This window comes from Cynoglossus semilaevis, chromosome 1, assembly GCF_000523025.1.
Source record: "Cynoglossus semilaevis isolate Cse_v1.0 chromosome 1, Cse_v1.0, whole genome shotgun sequence".
Classification (NCBI taxonomy): domain Eukaryota; kingdom Metazoa; phylum Chordata; class Actinopteri; order Pleuronectiformes; family Cynoglossidae; genus Cynoglossus; species Cynoglossus semilaevis.
Window position 1 is genome coordinate 7895392 of NC_024307.1, and position 15030 is coordinate 7910421.

At 40.4% G+C, this 15030-nt stretch overlaps 1 protein-coding gene across 2 annotated transcripts in view; it reads right to left on the reverse strand.

Annotated features, from left to right (window-relative positions):
* rcan3 (regulator of calcineurin 3) overlaps window positions 1–15030 on the reverse strand; it is a 79856-nt gene that overhangs the window by 27537 nt on the left and 37289 nt on the right. Inside the window, exon 1 of one of the 2 annotated variants that reach the window (XM_008308699.3) lies at window positions 14607–14959. The exons of the other annotated variant lie outside the window; for it this stretch is intronic. Coding sequence (XP_008306921.1) covers window positions 14607–14693 — 87 coding nt within the window. The 5' untranslated portion in view covers window positions 14694–14959. Of the gene's footprint in view, window positions 1–14606; window positions 14960–15030 lie in introns of those variants that run through there. 2 annotated transcript variants of the gene reach the window in all.

A 15030-nucleotide genomic window follows, 5' to 3' on the forward strand; every position in this document is an offset into this window, starting at 1 on the left:
GACTCCACTTTTAGTCAGGTTTCTGGTTGACCACACAAGGTGCATTCTAAAACAACAAGGACAAAGGGAAGAGGACGGACGAGGAATGTGAATTTTTTTTTTTCACCGCTGCTATGTATTCTGTGGAAAATCACTTACTAACCTAGCCATTAGCATGCAGCGTCCCTCAGCAGACACAGCCAAGTGTTAAGTGTGCTCATTTAAAATTGATTCTCTCATTCCCACGGACGGCACACAATCGACTGCAAAAGACTTGTTACCCAATCTCCTCCTCCTGTTAACCGTGTATAAACAACTGAGGGATTAATGTGTCAAAATATTGTATTGGAGTGGTTTAAGAGTCGTCCTTTGTCTTTTGGTCGCGTATCAAATTTACTGCCGGGGTGAATTAGGACACAGTGGGGCTGTCAGTTAAGGCCGCTGAAGTAAACCTGACAAAGCTGAGCTAAAGCAATTTCTTTCAACGCCACAATATTTTTTTTTTTTTTTTTGACGTGGATCAACACACAGACTATTTGTGCTTGACCCTCGAACGGCCCACTAGACTGGAAAAAAAGGAAGAGATGAATCAGCAACACTCAGACGGCAAACACCAAGATGGATAAAGAAAAAATGCAACTTCAACGGAAAATTCAGACACTTCTTTTGACGTTCATTTTATATGATTTAAATCCAGTGTCACTTCAACTGAGGAACAACAGACTTTCTTAAATGTAAAGGAATATATCATTTCCCTAAAAACCCACACATTTTTTTTGTCTGCTCATATGAATCTGCTCATTTTCTCAGTATTAGTTCGAACAAAACAGCCAAAAAGCATGCTGCTCTTCAGGTGCCTGTAAACAGCACACCTACACATTAGCTTCTACAGGTGTGACAAGAATGTTTACTGAAAATTACGTACGTTTTGCAAAACTGTCAAGATTCTGAACAAAAGTTTTTTGATGTCGTATTTGTGGGTAAAGAAGAAAAATGAAGGTTTCTTGCCAGAAATGAAAGCAACTTCTGGTTAGTTTTGTGCTACTGTTGTTGTTAGCACACAGTTGTGCAGGCACAGAGGCATCGACATCAGTGAACAATGTCAGGGAAAAAAAAGTCAAGGTTTGGGTTAAATTTGTCATGCAGGACCTGTAAAGTTTTCCTTCTAGCTACTGAACAACTATCTTATTTTATTTTATTATTTTTTTATTTTCAAAGTTTTCCTTCTAGCTACTGAACACCTATCTTATTTTATTTTATTATTTTTTTATTTTATTTATTTATTTATTTTTATTTTATTTTACGGGGCTCATCACGGTGTCTCATAGCAGCCACATGCGAAATGTACTTGATCAGGTCTTTGTTTAAATGTTTTCCCTCTAGTTCAAAATTGTATTGGATTTGAAACTGAAGACATTTGAGAGCTTTGGTAGCAATATTGATATTTTAGCAGCTAACAAATATGTATACACTGTTATTAGTGATGATTTCCCTCAACTTTCATGGAGTCTCTTCATCATAGTAACATATTTGAATTGTGTTACTTTGTGTTGTAATTTGTCCATTGGAGCAAAAGAAATCCAAAAAAAAAAACTCCTCGCCCTTGGATCCACAGACATCGAGCTACAGTTTGTTCCAACTTCATGTTCATAAATCCTTCTATTAGCCTCTTCAGCTACCACCGTTTGAGCCTTTTGACACGTGTCACTCAACTTTCTTGTCGACCAGATGTAATTGACCAGAACAGTTACACACAGCTCTGCTTACGTAGGTCGTTTAATTTCCTTTTTACAGAGTCACAACACGATACGGAACAATCAATGGGAGCGACGCTAAATAAATAAAAAAAAAATCGACCTACCCCAGCTTTAATGGTTATTAGACTGAGCATGACAACAAAGGAACTGGCCCACTGAACCCTGAATTTTCCATGAGCCTTTTTTGGCTCACATGTCATCAAACTCCATGGGTGATAAGTGATCGGGTTATCTTTCACACACACACACACACACACACACACACCCACACTGATGTTGTGGAATGAGCAGAGATGTGGGAAAGCGCTGAGATCATGTTCCATAATGGTACGTTGAGTCTGTTTTTAACCTCCCACACCTGGCTGTGACACGGCAACCGTCAATTCCTGTGTGTGCAACAAATGAGGGTTTGATCACTGATTTCTATGGTATTTATGAGTGGACATCCTGAGGGGAATGAGAGGAGGAAGACGAGGAGGGGAAATGAGGAAGAGGAGAGTGGTGTTGAGTTACAGGCGGCTGAAAAGTGGCCTTCTCATCTGCCATTGCTGTGTTCCCCGGATTGACCCACTTGCTTTGTTCTGTGGAAGCGTGTGTGTGACAGAGAGAGAACAAAACGTAGCAAATAAGTAACGACGTGTGCATTTACATCATAGTTTTTCCAGTGGGTTTACGCCGGATGTCGATGGACACCAGAATTAAAGATTAGCAGGAGGTATCTCCTGCTAACGTTGCTAAAACATTGACCTTAAACATTTTGTATTAGTATTTGAACGTTACCTTATGCAATGTCTTAAGAAGAGACTGTCCTTTTGGGAGCCTGAAGCAGAAACAACTGCCATCACATGGTATTAGCGTTAGTTAGAAGACAACCAGCAAATAGCTGCAAGTTAGAATTTAAAAAAAAAAATAACTCAAGAAAAGCTCACATACATAACCAAGAATTAAAATTGATAAAAAATTTATAAATTATAGTTAAAAACAAAAAATATATACAAACCAGAAGTAAACCAGCAAAATTACCTGTTAATAGCAAGCAGAAATCACCCAAAGATAACTTAAAGACTATCTAGTCTAAGCTAGGAGGAGCTAAAAATATAAATCACACCGATTGCTTACATTTAGTTAAATAAGCTAACAGCTAGCCCAGTATGAGATGACATTCAATTAACCAGAATGAAGCTGTTAAAACAACAGTTTTGCTAAGAAGGGAGTCATAATTTGGGCTATACAGTTAGCATACACATGTAGCATACAGTAACAACACTAACAGATTTGAACATTATTAGCAAAAAATAGTGTTAGTTAAAGAATGACACATCAACCATAAATACGCTAAAAGCAGGTTTGAATGACACGGGCCAACAGACGTTAATCTGTTTTACTTCAAAATGCATCGCTAACACAAAGCTGATTATCGTCTCAGACTCTGAGCAGAGGTAATGTCGACGTGACACTTCCTACAGACTGTACATTTCTCCGTCTAATTCTTTAGTTAAGGAGTCTGGTCACACGGTCTGTACGAGTCTGCTCTCTGTGGTACTTTTTAATGACGTGTGCAACATGTTGATTGTTTACAGCACATCTGTGACGTCAAACGTCACCCAGTAAAGACTTTTATTAGTCTGTTTTCACCCATTTGAAAGACGTTGGCCTGATTTAAATTGGAGTAAAAGAAGTATTATTCAAAGCATTAAACTGAATCTTTAACTTTATTGAATTGCCTATTAAAGGCACAGTCGCCTTTTTTCTCTTTCCTTTTATGTGACAGGCTAGACTTTCCAAAGTCGGACATCATGTTTTACCCTCTGAACATTTTCACACTGCATACTCCTGACAGTGAACTGACGTAATAGTAAGGTTTCGATCAACAGAGAGTAGAGTAAGAAGACACTCTTGTAAACGCACAGATAAATAATAAATGGCAACTTTACAATGGTAAAACCAGAAACAAACAAAAAAAAACTTTCTTGCTAACAGTAAAAAAAAAAAAAAATCTTCTGGTCATAATGTTTTTACTGACACAAAGAGACATAAGTTCGAAATATGTAGCACTTGGAAAAGTGAAAGCAAGAAATATTTAACCTTTGAAAGAAATGCACAATTTCTTTATGTAAATACATATACATCCATATGTAAATACATATTTATATATTTACATGCATATATATACATATATATGTAAATACATATTTATAAACTTACATACATATATGCATATATGTAAATACATATTTATATATTTACATACATATCTACATATGTATATATGTATATACATATGTATGTATGTATGTATTACTCCATCTCATCTTGTCATTTTAGTTATAATAAGTTCAGCTACAGTTGATTTGCAACTTTTTGGATTTTTTTTTGTCAACACATTTGTTCACTTTGTAGAAACACATGGACATTTAAGCTTGATTTCTATCAGCGAAACAACAATCTACCATCTGCCTTTTATTGATAAACAAAGAGCTGATTTCTGCCATCTGCAGGATTATGCAGGAACCTCCTTAGAGCGACTGAATCTTACGCCCCTGGGTTTTCTACCCTTCGGTTGAACTTTTACACCCAGGTATTTATTTATATTCGAGCTTCTGATTAAATGTGACAGCCCTACTTACAGCTATTTTTTAAACTCAGAATTTGTCCTCATTATACAAAGACAGGCACACACAGACAAACAGCAGCAGCTGGGATCCAGCACCTGCTCCTGCAGTGAGTGAGTGCTACAGGACAACAGGTGAACATGGAAAATGGAACAGTGTGTTCTTGTTTTTCATCCCCAACAAGGCAGATAATAAGATCTCCTGAAAAAGCCAAATGAAAGCATGATTTATTTCACATTCTGTATCTAGGTAACAGGAAACAAGGGGAAACTCGCAGTATTTTGAAAACAAATGAGGGGGAAAATCCTCTATAGCTTAAAGGCCTAATTCCACCCTCCTGCCTCCAGAGTGAAGTTTACTCACAGGCTTTTGTTTTCCTATAAACAGAAATCCAATGGTGGAGGTGGTGTGTGAAGTCACAGCTCTCAAATGGCAAACAACTCGGCTCGATTGAAACAGTGTGGTCATTATTGCTTACTGCAGGTTTCTCTAGGTCACGGTTGCATAACGTCCAGGTAAAACCACAACAACCTGGACTTCCTTCCCTGCGTCTTCAAATACTGAATTACCCTGCACTGATCTTACACAGGGAAGGATGTTTTTTACATGAGTTCATTGGATGGAAACAAGAGGTCTTTTCAGCTAAAATATATGTTAAGATTTGTCATTTTATTCCGATAATACTAGTATCCTGTGCCAAGTTTGCTAATTAGGCAAATTAGGTATTTAAAGTGAGAGGTAGCCCAGAAACGCCGCTACCAAGACCAGTGAACTACTAGATACTGGCTAAACTACTAGTGACACTTAAACTTAAAGTATTGGACATCAGAACTAGATTAAGATACTGGCTAAACTACTAGTGGCACTTAAACTTAAAGTATTGGACATCAGACTTCAACTTGGTGTCGTCTTCTTTTAGCCAAACACCATTAAAATAGCACACAGCTAACTAAATATTAGCCCTGAAACCACCAGATGGCCCTTAAGTAGTGAAATACCCTGGACTAGACCTGAAATCAGTTTGTCACAAATACAGCAACAACAATCTATGACCAAAATTTGTCCTGTAAGCTGCTAATTTAACCAATAAACACCGATAAAAATCACAAAAGAATTGGCCAGATTTATAACAAAAATAGCTAGCAAGACGTTAGCCTAAAAACAGCTAGGTTGGCTCAAAAATCTGTCTCAAAGCTCACTTTAGCTTATCACTAAAATACCTTGAGAGCCAAATATAGCAGCATGTAGCTAGTAAAGAAAGATATAAAAGTAGTTATTTACAATTTAACCTCTGAAAAAAATGAACACAACATCGACTGAAGGTTATGATGAAAAGTTATGTTTGACAGTGGACTAGTGGAGGGCTATCCTTCAGCAGATTGCCTCTTGGGTAATGAAGCAGATATTTTTCTGCTGGTAATGGAAAGCCTGTCATCATGGTAGCACCGGGACACGACTCTGGCTCTGACTCACAAATGTCAAATAAATTTAAGGATTAGAGAGTTTGTGAGAAGAAAGAACGAGACCCAGAGTGACAGAGAAGTGCAGGGACACGTGGAGGACAGGAGGAATGAACGACCTCACAACTTGTTCAGGTAATGAATTTGCCAAGGGGCGGAACTGGGAGTGAGCTCAGTGACACGTTGCTGTGACTTTAGTGTTTTCCTTATGTAAAAGGGTGGATTAGGTTTCCCAGGGTGTAGAAATCATTACTCCCAATTAGCAGCGGAGCAGCAGGTACAACCTGTTCTGTGTCCACGGTAAACATGGTCACGTGTGATCACAAAAAAAGTATAATTACATGTGCATCATCATCACCATCATCATCATCACGTGCATCGTCATCACCATCATCATCACAGCGTTGGTGAAGTTAGAACTCAAACGAATTACAAATTAACCCAGGAATGTCAACGTCAGCCATTTTATCTTCCATTTATACTTCCATCTTGTTTTCTACAAGCCAATTGATCATTAAAAAAAAGTGGTATTCTTAACTGGTAAAATTAGGAAAAACAACACAGCTATAAGCCAACTATAGCTAAGTTTGCCTGAAGTATTAAAAAGAGAGACCAGATATGAATCAGTTTTCCATAAATAAGAATTAAATTAAGCCATAACTGCTACATTAGCCCAAAATGAACCCCTACATATATAAAGGTATGTCAAAAAAATTGTATGGAAAAAACTTTAACGTTAAAAAATGCTAACCCTGAGAAATGTACAAATAAGCAAAAAGGTGCCAAAATGGACAGCAGGTAGATAACCAAGAGCCAAAACATAAAGATTAGCTCATTACGTTATCACAACTAGCCAAAAATTAGCCAACTTAGCCCAAACAAAAAAAAGGTGTTCCATATATTTACTTAAACAAAAGCATATATTCTCAACAAAAAAAGAGATTAGACGAAAAAAGAGTTATAAATGTATTTGAAAAATGTATACACATTTCACAAAAATAAATAAATGTTTCTCCTTAAACCTAAGTGAAAACAGAGATAACGTCAATGTAAGTAAAGATTTTCTGTAAACAGGTGCTAACTGCTCAAAACAAAAGAGAGGAAAAGTTTAAAGCTTAAAACAACAATAGCAAAGTCCAGGAATAAATAACAAAAATATTGCAGAAACAGTCAACAACGGCAAAAACATTCAGTAGAGTCAAAGTCGACTGATGCCATCACAATGGTTAACAACAACGATAAAAACATTCAGTGGAGTCAAAGTCGACTGATGCCATCACAATCAAATCCACAGGAACTGTTTTGATTTTTATTTAATGTTAAATCTATTTTATTACACAAAGATTAGCTTTAGCCTCCAGAACATGCATAGATATCCAGTCCAAATGTTCTATTCTGATCCTGTTCAGTTCTCTGGTCTTTTATGGTACTAACCAAAAAATCTCAGCTAATGTTTAATCCCTGGGCTGGTCCAGTTCCACGGTGTTTGTGTAACTATGTTTTTGGATCCATATGAGAAGAGATTAACTGAGTCTAATTGGGATGTAAAAAAAGACCTTTTTTTTTTTCTTTGCTCAGTCCCTCGTCGTTCTCTGTGACATGTGCACGGCTTTATCACAGTCTTTAATCCAGACCCTTGTGTTTAAATAGATTTTGGTTGAAAATCAACAAACTAGGCCACGGGGCCTCTGGGTGAACCAGGGACAACCTTAAACTAAAAATAGACCACAGTGCAATAATTATAAAAATCAATTTCTTAAGTGAGTGCACCATCACTTTTAATTACCGTCCTGACAAAGAGACAAAGATTTCACTCAGAGCTCAGTGGAAAACAGAAATACCTGCATGCTCCACGGTTCCAGCACATTTTTGCTTATCACATTCCGTATTGTTTCCATAATTGTTCCTCAAACCCGGGCCAACTTTCCATTACAGTTACGCTCCTGTGCAATTAAAGCAAATTACAAGTGACACAAAAATGTATTGTTTAAACCACAGCAGACCATTTAAGGAGATGAAACATGGTCTGGAAGTAGAAGAAATACTCCAAAATAGAATGTTCCCATTTTGTTTTTAAAGGTTTATTCAGCCTTGATCCACGGACCAAGAACTCATACATTCCAAACATTCCTATTATGGTTCTTGTTACCTCGAAACAATGTTATTTATAGAATATTAGTACTGCATACATGGCAGTATTTATCTTGACTAGTTTAGAGATCCAAATAAGTTAGATCAAGTCTGGGATGAGAACTGACCACGGTTTTAAATTCAGATTCTGATTGAAAGGTCAAGTAGGATTTCAGGTTTGACTCCAAGTCACTCATATAAGTTTGGATTTCAACCCACTGGAGTCATAAAGGTACGGCTCAGAGTCACCACAGATTTTAACAAAGGCCGACTTTGAGTCAAAAGAAAAGCTTGAAGGAGATCGAGTTTATCTTCGAGTCCTAGCCAAAGTAGCTTAAGAAAACTTTCACGTGAGTTAAAATTCTGTCAGGCTTTGAACATCTGAAAGGAACATGGTTTCTGTCCTGAAATAAGACAATGAAGCAGGTTGTGACAAATACATCCCCTAGAATTCAGAGGCAACCAGAGGCAACGTCTAAAAATCAAAAGATGTGTACCAACTGCAGTACTGATGCCTCTGTGCCTGTGCAGGTTCTCATATCAACCTAGTTTGACTACTCAGCAGCAGGGTTTTGTGTGTCATGTATTGGTCAGTGACAGGTCGAAACAGTTATTATGCAGTTGTTTTGTTTTTAACTTACTTAAACCACAAAGTCCAAAACAGCCGTAGGTCTGAAATCCCCGCACATCCACTCAGGCCTAGGCTGTAATTATGGACTTGTATCAAACCTGTCATTACCATCAACACGGCAGCGGCTGCTCTGGTTTACAAAACAACTAAAAACAACCTGCCAATATTAGTCATCTTTAAATTCTGAGGTCTGTGGAAGTGGCAGGGAGGAATGTGCACGGGCCAAGTGTTGTGATTATAGTGAGATCGATAACATCTGAAATAGGGAGGGGGATATTGACAGACGCTGATGGAGCTGTGCTGCAGAGCCACTCCCTGAGGGACAGGAAGTCCATGGCTGAGAGACTGACATCTGTATGTGAGAAAACATTAATCCTATTACCACCAATGTGGTCATTAGGGTTTTTATTGATGCAGGAGCCGTTCCTCATCAGTGCCACTGTAGATGCGCGCGCACACACACACACACACAAAAGAGTATCCCCACCCCAGCCATCGCCGTCGTCGTCTGTCGTCCAATGATGTAATTGGACTTTTAAATACAGCCTAAGTGACTGATTCAGCTCCATTACTGACCTTGTTGCGGTGAAACGTAAAAAAGAAATGTCAGTGACAACGGTACGGTGCACTGCAAGTAGGAATAAAAAAGCAAATGTTTAATTAATGCATTTATGAAATTCTTCAAGGTCCAGTCGTTTTGGAACAACAACAAATGTTGTAGCAATGACTAAATGACCAATGACTTCCAGGTGCTGAAATGATTCCTCACTGCTCACCTCTATGTTGCAGCAGACGGTAGACACAGCGTCTGACTTTCACCTATGGAACTGTCTATACTATTTTAAGCCCTACCTGTTCTTTCCACAGTCGCTGTGTGCGACTGGAAATGTTTTTGGAAAATTCTGACAACAAAGTTACGTCGGGCCTGTAATTTTAGTAACAAAAGGCCGATGATTGTACAGTAGGAGCCCGCTGAGAGCGTCAACATTCCATTGCAAGACCTTTTCTCTGCTGCCTATCACTTCACATAGTTGTGTCATCTCGACCACAGGGAAACCAAACACCCAGTCCAGGAGACCGTCCATTGTTGTACGTCACCCTAACGGACACAGCGCTAACCCTTACCTGACACTTGAGCCACTGCATTTCTCTTGGGTTTCAGGCCAACGTGAGCTGCCCATCTCCACCTGCCTAGTGCCCAGACTACGGGACACATGCACACCTGAGCCCACTGCACTGGCCCAGGTGCGCTCAACCTTGCCAAGTGGCAGGTCTGGTTTCTCACCAGCATATAACTTGATAGCACGGCTGTCTACATCCATCCTGTCTGTCCTCCTGCTGCTCCTCCGTCTTAAGCCTTCACCTCAAACACTGATCATAATGCAGCTGTGCACTGTGAGCCCGGATACACATTCAATCAGTCTGTTTGACTGAAGCTTTGAGTCATTTCCTTTCTTTACAAGATAGCATCGTAGAAAAGGAATGATTATGGTGTATGATATATCTTTAGGTTTCAGGTAAAGGTTTAAAATCCTTGATTAAAACCCTATTTGTGCAGCCCTGAAGGTTAGCATGAAAGTTAGCATGTGATTTTTGCCAGTCAGCAAAAGTAGACTGTGAAGACCGTAGTTTAGCTGTTAGCAAGAAAGCAGAACAGAATCGGTTAGAACTGTGTTATAAAAATTTCTTTGGAAATGTTACTTATGCAACTCGAGATGGGAAATGTAATACTTGGCTGCTCTTAGTAAACATGCCAGACAACACAGACAACTATGACACTAAAATATGGCACTGAAGGGTATTATATTATATATTTTAGAATTTAAATAACCCACGTATGGGCTAGTCTAGTGTCTGGATGGTACACGGAGTGAACATTTATATTGTTTTTGCTGTCAGCAAAAAGCTAAATATTCCTAAATACACAAACATGTGGACAAACATGACATCAAATAGTCCAAAGTTTAAAAGTTATTCTCATCAAATATCAATGCATGTGAACCTGCACACAACAACAGCTGGACATTCATTGGTCGTCACCGCTTCAACTGACAGTACTGAGGGACACGCTGTGCTCTACTGGGACATTTGTCACTTTTAATATTTCAAATATCTTTGAGATGTCTCGTCTGTTCAGTCATTTTAAACATGTTTGTTTTAGAAGAAGTGAAGGGCGGTCTGCTGATCAGCTGCTGAACAAAAACATCATCTACGAGCCAATTATCGCAGATGGAACGCTAGAGTTTTGCAGGAAACAATACTAAATTGCATGCAGTAACAGCAGGATGTCTCACTTCATGCATGACTTTTTTCACGAGAAGCTCAAATTAGCCCTGCTAAATGGAACAGAAAAGAAACACATTATATAAGTGCGAAAACTGAGAAATTGAGAAACCAAGTGTGTGGGAAAAAAAAATGAAAACACCATACAGATGATTAGTCATCAAATATGTTCTACGTTCTCAAGACATCAGGCACTGTTTCTGTTGTGATGAAGCTCTGGGATCAGACATGTGATACTATGCACAGATAAACAAGCAGGGAGGAAAAATGACTCAGGTGGATGGAAACTTGTTGGAAACGCGTTCCGTGGAGGAGGAGGGGAAGGAGAAGGAGGAGCAGCGTGTCTGTGTGTTTACTGACATGAGTTGTGCTTTGGCCTGAGAGTCTGCTGACTCACAGTCAGGGATAGAGTGTTTGTATGTGTGTGATGGCGTCAGTGTTACTACACCGTGGTGTCACGGGGTAAATGAGTGGATGGAGAGATACATCTTTTGTGATTTTCAGGGACTGGGAGAACACGGAACGTGGAACATGGCTTGAATCTAACGCCCGATCAATGAGTTCTTACTTGATGTTTTTCTACCCAACTGACAGAACGATGCCTGTGACATTAAAAATAACAGATTTCAGAGTCATCAGGTGATTGATTAGTCGGTCATTTAGTAATAAATTTGCTCAATTACTGGCACACCACCAAAGTAAAGAGTGAATAATGAATTAGACGTAAATGTCAGCATCCAGTGAAGGATGTGAGGTTACGTGTGGAGGCTTGCGTCACCCTCCGTGCTCAGTAATACGTTTACCTGCCAACGACCTTCACCGAGTGTCCTGTGTTCTCATCTGCTGATGCCGGTAGATCTTCTCAGTTAATGGCAGTGCTGTGACAAAAAACACCACAGCCTCTGCCTTCAAACCCACAGCACTGATCATCAGTGCCACGAGCCGCCACCACAAAATGCCTTTTGTATTTCTACAACTGTAGACAAAGATCACCTTGAGATAACATTATGATAACAGCAGACGAATATTGATGAATAAAAAAAGTTGTGAACCGTATGTAGTGGGTGGTTTATGAATGGAAGACAACAGTAGAGAAGCAGATCTGAGGACTCGTCTTGGTCTTAATTGGAAGGGAGTTTCGACCAAGCAGCAAGTTCCAGGTTTAAATCTGACTAAGTGTCTCATAGCAACTAACATGAGTCTAAATGAGACCCTTTACCTCAGAGGTTGGCAACTATTTTTGCCAGAAGTGTTCTGAACAGACAGCTTGGGGGCCGGACACTCAAATAAAATTAAATAAAAATGACAGAAAATGAGAATGCAGTCATGGGCCTGATGGAGAGCCAGTTGATGATCACTGCTTCAAAAAACTGGAATGGGTCAAGTGGAAACTAAAGACCAGTGTTCGTTCTCAGTGAAGCAGTACATTAAGATGATTGATGATGGAGGCAGATGTGGTCGGCTGTGGTGACCCAAAGCAAAGGGACGAGAAGAGAAGAAGGAGACTGGAGGAGACGTTGTTGAATGGCAACAAAACAAAGAGATGAGCTCAATCGGAGGACGCTGCCGTTATCTGCCCTCCTCCCCAGCGCTCCTCTGGGCGCAAGAAACCAGGATTAGTGATGTTCTTTGTGCCACTGAAAAGTCAGTTCATCTGTCTTTCTCATTTAGTTTTGCACAAAACCCCACTTTTTCTCCAGGTGGAACCGGGAGCTGAGAACTGATAAGAGTCGCCTGAAAAGACACCTCAGGAGGTGAATGATCAGACTGTGTCAAGTCTGTCTGGAGAGGACGGCTGATAGAAGACAGCACAACAGGCTTCCTTCACAATAGCAGCTCGCAGTGGAATAAATGGCTGTGATTGTGGGGTTTTCAGGAGACAGATGCAATATGTCAGAACCAGGAGAAATATGCAACAGAAACGCCACATCGTAAACACCTCCACTGTTATTTTCCCCCTCTAATTCACAGTCCAGTGGAAACTGTGATGACCACCATCCTATAATTACAGCACAACCGCAGGGCGACACATCATCAGTGTCTGTCACATCTGTGACAGCTCAAAAAAAGAGCAGGATAATTAATCGGTGATATGGAGTCACAGACGTGCATTTTTATCTATGTCTACATCATATTTCAATTCTATTATTTTTGCTTTGGCATAAAAGTCGAGTTGCAAAAAATGAAACAAAAGAAAAAAAGATGAGGCTGGACAGGTTCCTGAGGGGTCAAAGGCTTTGGTATTAAAAACCTGCCGCTGCTGATTTTGCTCACAAGAAAAGCTGACCTCAGATTTCATCACAATACTGCACTGATAAACACATTACAATGCAGGAAAGAAACAAAACAAAAAAAAAACACACAAGTGTTAGCGCCTCTACTGACTGCTTGGGGTTGACTTTTAGTGCACAAATATAAGAGGTCTTCAGGGTCTTCTACTGGTCTTGAACCTATAAGAAAACCTTCTTCAGGGTCTTCTACTGGTCTTGAACCAAACTGGAGTCAACAGTCAACAGTCAGGAGACAGCTGGAGGAAATGGACCGCTGCATGTGGATCCATTTACTCATTTGAGGACATACATTGCTAATGTTTGGACTTTTGTACCAGTTTTCTGAAGGGCTGTCAGTTCAATCCTAGACTTCATTTATATGATACCTTGTAAGTAGGTAGATGGCAAAACCTGTAGGGTAAAGCTCTTACAGTGGTCATCAGAACTAGAAAAAATAAATGAAAATACAGAAATGACCATTTTACCCAAATGGTTTGGGTTCAATCCAGCTGTGTGCAGAAACATACTTGGATTGTACACATCCACCAATCGCAAGCCTGAAGTTACTGGGCTGTTTGGGAGCATCCTTGTAAACTTTTAGTTTTAGTTTTTTTCTTCCTTTAAACTTTGAAAATGTCTACATGGGATCTAATGTCTACATGGGTTCTAAAGCATTTTTAACACCTGTTCTGCAACCGTTTTAATAGGGTGTTGTATGGGTCTCCAGCTTCACCTATGAACTACAGACTAACCCACAGGAGTGCACACGTCAGTAAATACAATGGGTCCTGTACAAATCTCATACATGTCTGATAGAGAAATGTTGTTCTTCTCTTCTCTGTTTCCATCCAACTCACTGTACCCGCGGTTCTGCACTTTTTCCAATAACGTGAGCTCAGACAAAGACAGAGAATCTTCCGTTTTCCATCACTGCGTCTCATCCCCATCTCCTGCCTCTCCTTCATGTGCCTTGTATGGACAATCCGTCATCACACCCTCTGCATTCAACCTGCACGTCATCTGCGAAGACCTCGCGATAGAAAACTTACATAATGACAAAACAATTGGTGCATTCAGCGTGGCTGCTTTTTTTTACGCGTGTCCTGTCGCATTTAAGCCTTATCTAAAACACGCTCTCCTGAAATCATGAACGTGCGTCAATCAGCGCACAAAGGAGCCGGAGACAGAGAGAGAGAGAGAGAGAGAGAAAGAGAGTGAGGGAGCGAGGGAGGGAGAGAGAGAGAGAGAGAGTGACGCGCGTCCTGGAGAGCTGCGGCTCTCCCATTGATAAAGAAACCAAACCCGCGCATACATGCACATACATACATCCACACACACGTACACACAAAGAGAGCCGCATCTAACGTCACACCGCACATACGTGGACTTTCGCAGCCATGCGCTCGAACTGCGGACACCAAGGGCAAACGTCCCGCTGTGCCTCAGGCGCGGCGCGCCGCGCGTTAAAACCCCAGGTCCGTTACCTGCATTTTGTCCGACGTGAAAACCTCGATGTCTACTTCGCAGGCGATGATGGTCACCATCTCCAGTTTCATATTTATGGATGGCATTCCCTTTCCTGGCGGCAGAGGTGGGGGCAATAGTCGGAATTGAGAATGTGAAAATTGTCTCTGTTGCTCGCTCTTCCTCTGCAGTGCGTCACGGAGAAATCGGAGAGTCTGTCGCTTCTGTGTTGCTCCACAAAGTTGAGCTGAAGTCCAGGGAGCTTCAGTGGGAGCAGACAGAGAGAGAGAGGGGGGAGAGAGAGAGAGAGGGAGAGAACGCACTGCTGCCGCTGTTAGAGTCCTGACTGCACTGAGACTGATGCTGCTGCTGCTGCTGCTGCAGAAACTCTACACATGCTCTCTCTCTCTCTCTCTCTCTCTCTCTCTCTCTCTCTTTTCCTCT